Below are 10,305 nucleotides of genomic sequence, written 5' to 3' on the forward strand. Positions count from 1 at the left end.
CCACTGGAAAGCGATGTTTGAGGCCGTTCGAAAACAGCTGATACCGATACTCGAGGGATGCACCTAGCCTAAAGGCTTCTTCTCTCGCATGAGATCAATTCGATTACGCTTCGCTATCAAAAGCCTCCTTTAGAAAATCATCCAGGGTGAGATGAAATGGTCCGCGAGTTTTCTAAAACATTGACAGAACATGCGCTCGATCGGTAGCGTGGCGAATGTAGGTGAATCGGGCTCGTCGACAAGGCAAACATTCCGCAATTTCGCTTCCGTCCGCAATGTGGTCCGGTTGGTCCGGTTGTTCTTGCGCACGCTTCGTAGCGCGGGTGGCCCATTTTCACGCCATCGTTGCGGTTTCGCTGAACCACCTGCCTAGGGCACGTTTGGCGCACGATCGTGGGCGATCGTATTCGATCCTCCCCAGCAGGGAACATTCTTTGCCGTGTCTCGAAAACCTCCGGGCAAACCTCCAGGGCTGACCTTAATCGATGTTGACGATCTTCGATTGGCAAACCCAGTCCGGGTTCCGCCAACGTTAGGTGGCCTGCCAACGGTACTAACCGTTCTACGACCATGACACATTAAGAATGGTGCGCGGTGACGACACCAACGAGTGCGGGAAAGGCTATCGTTTCCGCGTTGACAGGTCAGGGGATTGATTTTCGAAGACGACGACGACGACGACGACGACGATCTCTGGTTGCAAAAAATCCGCCCGTTTTAACGAGCTGTTGGACCTTCACGTTAACCTCGGTGTGGGGCGAAAGCATTGAACCGTGAAGAAGGTATGTTTTGAAAATTGTCACATGTGTGCGAATCCCGTTCCGATGGCGGTTAATTAATTTTAAATCGTTTTTCGATTGACGCTGCGGTTGGAAATGGAACGTTCTTTTTGAGGTTGCGATGTGGCAATTAATCTGAACCAACGACACGATTTTTTTTAATTCAATAAACGATCGCTAGTGTCAAAAGAAAAAACAGCGAAAGCATGGGAGCAAAAAGATGACCAAGGTTAATTCGGCTAATTTAGGAAGCCGTAGCGCGCAGTTTCATCCCAAAAACCGGTTCATTTCCGTTGGCTGGTGGATTAAGGGTAACATTTGGGTTCGCATTTCCGGTTTATTTTCTTTGCTCGAACACACGATCGCGGTGGCCTTTTCTCTGCCCTAATGCTGTCTAATCTGTCCTTTTAGCATGAGAAATCAGCCCAAATTTTGACGGTTTTTCTTGTGGTAGAAAAAGACACCTTTCGCTCGCCGCTTAGAAATAGGCACGAAAAACACGGTATAATTTTGGACGCTCTGTTAGGTCGGTTGATTTTTACCTTTCGTGCTCAACCGACCGAGCTGCCGGAGGAAAATGCGGCGTTGCGATAAATAAAAATATAAACACCACCATCGATTAACTGTGATGGTTTATGTCGGTTGGGCATATGACAGGTAGATCTCGGAAGGAAATCTCTCGCTTATGGCACTCGGGGAGGAAAGAATCAAGTAAAAAACCAGCCTTTTTTTGGGGGTGACGAGTTGTCGGGGTTTTGGAGGTCCCAAAACGCCATCGCAGGAAATCCGCCCGCCACATCACCACGCGAACGAAGGCGAATTATTATGGCGCGCTCCAGGAAGACCGTTCGGTTATGCACCGTTACTTTCGTTAATTAGCGCTCGACCGATCGCCGTTTGTGGGAGAAATGGAAAAAATAAAAGCAACAGAGGCAGCAGAGCACCAGAATCAGAAAGAAACGGCGCAATAAGAACTGCTATCAAACCTCAACCCCCCAAACGCGACACCCCGAAATCTGGTGGACCAGAATCCGACAGCGTGGTTAGCCAGAACCGGCAAATTAGCACATCCCCGTTGGTCAGGAATTGCAACCCCCTTTCGGCCCAGGAGGGGTGGAAAATGGCCGCATTTAACGGGAGCAATCGGTCCGGGATAATCCATTCTTTTACCCACACGAGTCCAGGGGTCCGGTTTAGGCAAGATCACTGGAGAGGTCGATTCGAACGAGATCCCATTCCAAGGAGCCGGCTATTGACCTGCTTTAGCGTACGATGGCACCTACACGAGATAAATGTGCTCACACGGGTGCAATCCTGGTTGGGCTCGACCCATGGAGCCCTTCTTTCAGCCTCCCCATGTCGTTCTCATCTCTGGCTCTTGATCGCGCCCCAGCAACCCCGACATCGAATGCAAACAGGTTCTGGAAACGCAGCGATCGGAGATGAACGAAATAAACGAAAGGCGAGCTTCAGAACAACGCGCGATCATCCGGAGGATCGCGTGCGCAGGCGAAGGAATTGCACCGCACCGCAGATAACCTTTCCCCGTAGTCCCTCGAAAGGCCGGTCGGGTGTTCGGATGGACAAATAAATGGTACAAGCAGGAGTACAGTTATAATTGCGGACTTCATGCGAGAAGCCATCTCGGTTGGCATCTGGCTCCGTGTCCGTTCGTTGGGCGTTATCTCGCATGCAATCGGCCAATGGACGGGGTGTGTTTGTGTGTGCAGCGACATGTCCATGGATCTGACCGAAAGCCATCGGACCAGATGTCGTAGAATGCCAACGGAAAACGACGCACGTGATGGGATGATTGCCGATATTAGAGCGGTATGGTGAGTGCAACAGAACAAGCGATCCCGTAGTTGAAGGAATAGCTTTATTGAGTTAACCCAAAGTGTGTCTAAGAGCGGTCTGTAGACGTAGTTGGACTCGATAGCATACGCAAGAAGTAAGGCATCGACTTTTCACTGACGTGCGTACTAAACTTGTCCGTGAGTTGGGTTAGATTGCCTCCCAGTTTGGTCATGTCGTGAGCTAGCTGGGATAATGGCAACACGTACTCGGCATCCGTGGTTACCGTGCCATTGTCAGCTAGCAGAGATTGTACCAAACCTTCGAGGGTTTGCAGACTTTGCTCGTCCGAAGGCAGCCGCTCGAGTAAGTGAGAAACGCTTCGGAGGACATCTGGACTGGGTTTAACACTCTCCGGTAGCTGGAAGAGCAGTTGACTCAGACGAGCATAACGCTCCGGGAATCGACGTGCGATGGTGACGAGTGTATCGAAGGACTTGGAAGTCAGTTCGCCACGTAATCGCTCAAGTCGCGCATCTACGAAAGATTGCTGTTGCTCCCTAACGTTGGGATTCTCCACACTAGCCACGTCGATGGCGTAGACCGTCTCGAGGACCGGATCCTTGGAGGAGTCTACAATTTTCGCTACCTCGTTGTACGCGTCGCGTTGATAATAAATTAGCGGAATCGTCCAAAGGAAATCCAGCAACTCCTCGACGTGGTTCGGTTGGAACTGATCCGCTAGCTGCGGGTTGTTCCTGCCCTCAAGGATTTTGTAGTAAAGGGCTCGTTCGGTTCGACCCGAGCTCATAGTGCTGTAGAAGACCTTCGTTTGTATTTCTTCCAGCTCTTGCCACACCTCACGCAGCTGCAGATCGAACTCTTCGTCGAGCTTTGCAACTGCCTGCTTACACACAGGGAACGTGTTGCTAACAGCCTCCAGAGCTTTGTTTAGTTCTGCGAGATTTTTCTGCGATTCTCCCTCTCGAAGCGCAGCATCGATAGGTTTCATTCTCGAGCACATGACGCGCATCAATTTGAACGCTGATTCTTGCTTGTCCGTGTGACAATGTTTGCCCACTTGGCACTTATTGCCGGTCGCGATCCACTCATTGATGTAGCCCTGCACTTCGGTAAAGTTCCTATCACAGATGTACTCTGGTTGAGTTTCAACGGCAGGTTTTTTGGGATTACTCGCGCCAGTCCACGGGTGGAGTTGTGAGTATGCGAGCAAAACGAGCAACGAGGTCCTTATGAAGTGATCCATAGTCCACCGTACGGATATGCTTAGTTAATACGAACAAACGTTTGTGTTCAGATGGAGCTAAAGAATTTATAGAACCGACCGGGGTACATGTTGATACAACTGTCCAGTATGCAGCGTGTTTGTGAAGCGATCAATAAGATTAATGATCGGAAAAAAAAGGAGAAATTCTAAGCGATCGCCTGTGCAACGGCTTACCAATCCATTTCTAATTAGCTCCTTTTACAAAATTCACTCATGTTGGGTGTTAAAGCAACTAAGCATCTTCGAATGATCGAATGATCGCATGATCGTGCCATCACGTCATAGAAATCTTTAGAGACGTTCGCCGGGTTGATGCGAAAGTTGATGATCAAACGAAGTTATCTAATCTCCCGGAGCTCTCTGCACCAGCGCCACCATCATCACGTGGGGTTGAAATTTAATTTGCAAAATGAAAGCAACTTACGTATCGGCAGAGATCGTGCGGAGGTCATTGCTGTTTCCTCGAAGACACACTTTACGCGCGCGCACACAGTGTTTATTTCACGGACGCCAGCAAACAGAAGCCGCAAACAAACGGTACCGGGACGGAAGTAAACAAGCGAACTTTCCTCTGCGCACGTTCACCTGTTTTTAGCTGCGTAGTGCGTGAATTGCGTACACACCTTCCCGAAAGTGGCGGCAAAACCTCTAAGCCTCAGCGAAGCGAACCGCGAGAGTATTTATTTTAAAGCACCGTAAAGCTAATGCTGCCCCGCAGCGGGAGAACTTTCTCCGTGATCGATATGTTGACCGTTGGGCACCGATTTCGAACACCTTCACAACAACCCGAAACGAGATGTAGGCTCACGCTCGTGCACACGCGTTTTCCCACGGCCAAGCCAAATACGCACTGTGTCTTTCTGAGGGACGATCCCGAGACTCCCGATTCCGGCGACGTTACACAACGGACTGTTACCTAACGGCGGGCAGGAATCGAGCTTTATACACCTCGCGTTCCCGAGCGTCGGTCCCACCTGGACGCCCAGAGCCCGCGGGCTCTTCGGTCTGTGCGTTGCCGCGAAAGAGTCCCTCTCACGCGCGCGTGCCCAGGATCATGCCCCCGGATCCCGAGAGGGCAGTGCAAAATGGCGCTGAGTAGGTGAGCGATGAGCGATCCACGCGAACGCGTCCGGTGACGCTGTTGGACTGCCGTACCGTGGCGGGTCGCTCCGGACCTCGAAAACCCGTTCCCCCACTCTGGTGGCGCTGGAGCAACGAATGTGTTCTCTCGTGGCTTTCTCCACGAATTGCTCCACCATTCAGCAGCCGCGGTGGGTCTGAGAATCGCGAGAGCAAACAAACAACCCCTTCGGAAAAGCTCGAGCCGAAAGCTTTCCGCTGGGAGAAAGTACCGGCATGCGCGATGGGAATGATGAAAGCACTGGCAGGTGGGGGATGATCAAACGATGCAAAGCTCTCGGGATGATCGCTCCGGTTGTTTGTGGTTCAGGTGCAAGATTTGGGTCATCTCGATGCCACCATCAAGAGCCCTAAGGGCTAGGGGATGCAATTGAAGCGCAATAACAGGTTTGCGTTGGTGTTTATTGTGCCACCGCGTGAGAGACGACTTCTCTGTTTCTTCTCCTGAGCACCGAAAAATGGTTGCGAATTTATCTCGTTCAAACACGCGGTTTATAAAGCACCACAGTTAATTAACCGTCATCAACATGGCAGTCTAATCCGGCCCCGTTAGCTACGAGCTAGAGACATCGTCTCGGTGTGGGGTCAAAACAAATCTACCAACTCGTTTGTCACCGCTAATTGGCTGAGAAAGGTGGTTGCGGGCGACGAAAGTCTAATGCCCACGGCTCGAATGCTTGATTTTTCCCTAGTTTTCGCAGCCCATCGGTGAACCTTCCGGGAATGTTCCATCCAACTGCGAATCTCAGCCAGCCCAAAACACCGTTATGCCTTTTGTCCGGTTTGTTAACGTGCAGTTTGTTTTTTGTGTTTGAAACATTACGCCAACAAAACAAACGTGCCCGGCAAAATTGACTTCAAGATGTTGCTTTTTTGTCATGCGTTTGCGGGTAAAACGCGCCGTGAAGTAAATAAACATTTGCGACGGGTAGTTACGTCTTCTTTGCACACATTTTGCTTCAGTTTTGGTGCCATAGCAACGTGATTGAAAGCAAAAGGACATCAGTTGCCTGGGACGAATCGTTTTTCGCATTTCATTGACCGGGAATGATGCGCTTGTTGCTGTCGGATGTAAAGCCTTAACCTCAGCTACCTGTAACAGCCGTAAACACGTTCGTTTCTTCTGCCGATTGGTAAAATTTACCTTGTATCATCGTCTGCAAAAAATGCTTTATTATCTCCCTGTTGCTAAACATTGCCGCATGCTTCCAGGTCATAAATATAGGGTTTATGTTTCGTTTTCTTAAATGTAGTACGCTTCCTTGCGACGTTCGATCTGCAGGGGAGAAAATATTGACGGCGGGTAGTGTAAATGGAGAGCACGTGAATCGCGTAAAAGCGCTCTCGCGCTTTTCGTGCAGCGATCCACGACTCCCCCCTCATTCCCTCACCGGATCGCATCCAACAGTGATAGTGATCCACCTGGCTGACACAGTGTGCGCGGGTGTGGGGTTCCCTCAAGGAATAAAATCATTAAACGTAGATGCAAACAATTAAAATAATAAAAAAATAATAATAACCCTATCTGCGCATCGAACTCTGGGTCACGTCGAAGGTTGTTAGAAATTAATGGGAGGGTAATGTCTACACTTATAACACGCAATAACAAAATTCTTCCAAGTTGTGTTTGCTCTTATGAAGTACGATCGGAGACGGGGCAGCGGCCTGCCCGTTTGTCGTGATCCCGCACCGGTTTACGTTTTCTCCTCCTTCTCCTTATTGTAGCGTTCCAGTTCCTTGAGGAATTGTGCCTTCGGTTTCATCACGTTCGGTCGATCCCCTCGGCAGTTCGGGCAGTACCACCGGCCTTTCGGTTTCGATATGAGCGAAACGCAGCTGAAGTGGAACCATTCGATCGGGCAGAGATCGTTATCACAGAGGATCATTTCGCCGAAGGAAATCTGAAAATAAGCGCGAAAGGTACAGGTCAGTAAAAAATTCGTCTGCGGACATCGGCTTGCAGGATGATGCTCACCTGATCGCATAGACAGTAGGTAGGTTCGTCTGGGTCGATCGTTTCCTCGGCCGCTGGCGTATCCTCGCGCGCTTCCCGTGTCGCCTGCGATCCTCGGCCACCGGTCTTTCGTTTTTTCTTCTTGCCCGAGTTTGCTCCACCGGTTCCACCTCCGCTACCGGCGTTGTTACTTCCGGTGCCCTTTTTGCTGCTGCCCTGGTTCGAGCTATTCAGCTGAGAATTGCTTCCACTGGCGCCACTACCACCACCCCCGTTGCCACCGCTACTGCCACTGCCAGCACCGACGTTGCCAGCGCCCGCTGAGCCGACACCGCTGGCACCGTTTCCATTCCTGGAACCGTTGCCTCCCATCATCGAGCCTTGTGCTTGGCTGGATCCTGACCCGCTTAAACTATTATGGCTGCTTCCTGATCCGCCCGATCCACCGACAGCACCGCTTCCGATGCCTCCACTGCCCGGCATTCCACCGCTGCCCGTATCTTGCTTTAAGCCACCACTCGATCCACCGTTGCCACCGGCGAGAGTAGCATTACCAGAGGAACCAATATTTCCAACGCCACCGATACCGGAACCCCCGCCAGGGCCAGCACCACCACCCATGCCACTGCCACTGCCTCCCATACTGCCCTCGATGGGATCGATGTCCATCGGGCTGACGCCACACAGGGAGTTGGGCGTGTTGGAGCCGTTCGCCGATCCACCGGTCTGTTCGTTTCGCGTCCTTCGCGCACGTTTCGAGCTTCGCTCGTTGGCCAGGGAACTCCCGCCGTTACCACCATTGTTTCCACCGTACATTCCGGAGCCGTTGCCTCCTCCGCCCAGTACACCACTGCCGATTCCGCCTGTTCCGTTGCTTGCGTGCAAAATATGCGCACTGGAACCGATGCCCCCGCTGCTTCCGTTACCGCCACCAGGTCCTCCGGACATGTTGGAACCTATGCCTGGTCCGTTGCCGGCCACACCGTACTGCCCGTGGCCGTTGTTGGCCGAACCACTCATGGTACCGATGAAGCTGGAACCGTTTCCATCTCGACCACCGTCGATCGTCTTGTCGTCGCGGACGTAATCGAGCCGGGCGAAGAATTCGTTGCCGAGGTTCGAAAAGTCCTGATCGAGCTGGCGCGTTTTGTGGTCGATCAGGTCCAGCAGCTGCTGGATGATTTGCAGCTTTTCGTCGCCCAGCTCCTGTGCCGCTATCAGGCCCTTCTGTATCCGATTGGTCACTCGCTTGAGGACGCTGCTCTGTTCGGACGATGATGTGCTGCCTTCGCTTGTGCCTCCTTTCGCGCCATCTGTTGGTGGAGCGTCGAGAGTGGTCACCGCCGCCGAGCCTGTTCCGTTCTGCGGCTGGTTGGTGTTGTACTGCTCGCAGTATACTTCCACGTCCTGCAGGTGGCCCCGGTAGAGCACGTCGATCTCGCGGATACGCGACAGATATCGCTGCACATCTTCGGGCAAGTTTTCCACCGAATCGAGGTAGTTCTCGATGTAGTTGGTTGAGTAGTGAGCTTCAACTGTGACTGTGCTAATCATGACGCCGATTCAGAGGTTTGCTCACGAACAGCACGACGAGCGTCGCGTTTCGTGACGCCGGGATGTAAGACCAAACTTGTTTCTTTTTCTTGTTTGTGCGCTGGTGCAGGTTTCTTGTGGTGCTGACTTAACTGATGCCACTCTCTAGAGGTGACGCGCTGGCCTTCTTCGTCCTCTAGCCCGTCTACATTGCTTACGTAGCACGTGTGTCTTCTGCTCGTGATTGACGGGATGACCCCACAGGCGTATTGGAAACTCCCGCACAGCAGTGGGAACGAGTTTTCTCCACCAAAAACTAACCTGATTTTGGTAAGGAACTAGTTTTTCTCGCAGGGACGCAAGAGCAACGCCACCAACATTGGTGCTTCGCAAAAGCAGCACTGCTGTTACGATTCGAGATTCTCCGTAGTACGCACAGATTTTAAGATCGTATGAACAGTTTGAATATGAACAATCAATTTGTGATGCAGAACACGGACAGCGAAGAGATATAAATTTGCAGCTATTTCAACCTTTCCGATTAACAGTGTCTCAATTTACGCGACGTTGTTTGGCTTTTTTGACAGCAGGCGCCATTGTTTTTTTTTTCGATGGAATTTCACATGATGCCGTGAACACACAATGCGACCAGACGGAATGCGTGACAGTTGGAGGTTTTGCTGTCAGACCGAAAATAACAGTGAATTGGGTTGGTCTGCGATTTTTTGATGAGCTAGAGCATATTTTCTAAAAAATTTTCTGAAAAAAGTTGATTCCAGACACATTAGATTATGTTGCATATTCAACGTAATGTCCGTTTTAAATTGTATCGCTACGGGAATGTATGTTGATGAGTGAAGCTGCCGTGGTCATAAAATGTCAAATAAGATGTGTCAAAACAAGACAGCGGTGGTGAATCTCACTGCACTAGCGCAATGGACAAAAATATTTAAAATACTATAAATATTTCTTTTAAAAGTTAGCAATAGTGATAGTGCAGTGATAGTGATAGTGTAGTGTGGTGACGAATACTTGAAAACTGCGTGCATTGAAAAAAACTCGCTTCTCAGTGGTGAGTGAATGCATGTCGAAATGTGGAATGGTGAAGAGGCGAACGTGAGAAAAGCATGAACAAGTAAGCTACACTCACATCTATAGACTCCACTATAGGCGCAACATCTACATCATCTGTGCCGCACGTGTTTCCGACCGAGAGATGGCGCGCGCTCAGGTCATATTTTGTGAAGCCTTCAACGACGTCGGACGTGTTTTGCCTTCGCTCGCGCGCTCTTTCGAGTATTTATCGCGTGTGTTTTTCTATTGTTCTCTCGCGGGAATAACTACGCCTATCGTGTTTAAACAAGAAAGGATATACCTTGCACAAGTCCGGATCGGTCGATAGTGCAGTACAACGGCGTGTTTCGATCGTTTTGTGAACAAACGTACAACCAGCTGGTCCCTGCTCGTGATTGTGTGAACCGGTGCGAACCGTTATTGGCAAGAGTTTTGAAATACCAACCGTCGGTTGCGATTTAAAGAGAAAGAATCCCAGACAGTGCTTCTTGCGCGCGTCAGTAGCGATTTGTTGCCGTGTTTCTTCCTGTGCTCTGCATCCGTGCATCAACATGACCTCCACCAACTTCACCGTGGGATTCGGCGAAAACTCCAAGGCCTCTAGCAAGTAAGTACAGGCAGCCTCCCTCTAAGGGTTTTTCCGGTGGTGGTGTGCGATGAGAACGAGTCCAGAGGACGCACGATTATTTACCGGGTTTAGCTGGGTTTTTGTGTATTTTTTCTCTCTCTTGCGAGCATCTCCC

At 50.7% G+C, this 10,305-nt stretch overlaps 2 protein-coding genes across 2 annotated transcripts; both read right to left on the reverse strand.

Moving 5' to 3' along the window:
* Positions 1-2,486: 2,486 nt before the first annotated feature.
* Positions 2,487-3,867, reverse strand: LOC128731149 (uncharacterized). The gene has a single exon (XM_053824247.1). The coding sequence runs from the start codon at positions 3,838-3,840 to the stop codon at positions 2,683-2,685; it is 1,158 nt and encodes a 385-aa protein (XP_053680222.1). The 5' UTR covers positions 3,841-3,867; the 3' UTR covers positions 2,487-2,682.
* Positions 3,868-6,128: 2,261 nt separating this feature from the next.
* LOC128731970 (uncharacterized PE-PGRS family protein PE_PGRS20) lies at positions 6,129-8,636 on the reverse strand. The gene is made up of 2 exons (XM_053825130.1): positions 6,977-8,636; positions 6,129-6,902 (listed from the first exon to the last, which is right to left on the reverse strand). Exons 1-2 carry the CDS (start codon positions 8,507-8,509, stop codon positions 6,696-6,698), a joined length of 1,740 nt encoding a protein of 579 aa, XP_053681105.1. The 5' UTR covers positions 8,510-8,636; the 3' UTR covers positions 6,129-6,695.
* Positions 8,637-10,305: the final 1,669 nt, after the last annotated feature.

This window comes from Anopheles nili, chromosome 2, assembly GCF_943737925.1.
Source record: "Anopheles nili chromosome 2, idAnoNiliSN_F5_01, whole genome shotgun sequence".
Lineage (NCBI taxonomy): Eukaryota > Metazoa > Arthropoda > Insecta > Diptera > Culicidae > Anopheles > Anopheles nili.

Excerpts from the sequence above, each read along its gene's own strand:
- LOC128731149 (XM_053824247.1), bottom strand. The coding sequence starts at position 3,840 with ATGGATCACTTCATAAGGACCTCGTTGCTCGTTTTGCTCGCATACTCA.
- LOC128731970 (XM_053825130.1), bottom strand. The coding sequence starts at position 8,509 with ATGATTAGCACAGTCACAGTTGAAGCTCACTACTCAACCAACTACATC. Across the intron at positions 6,903-6,976 it reads CCTACTGTCTATGCGATCAG|ATTTCCTTCGGCGAAATGAT; the intron begins GTGAGCATCATC and ends GCTTATTTTCAG.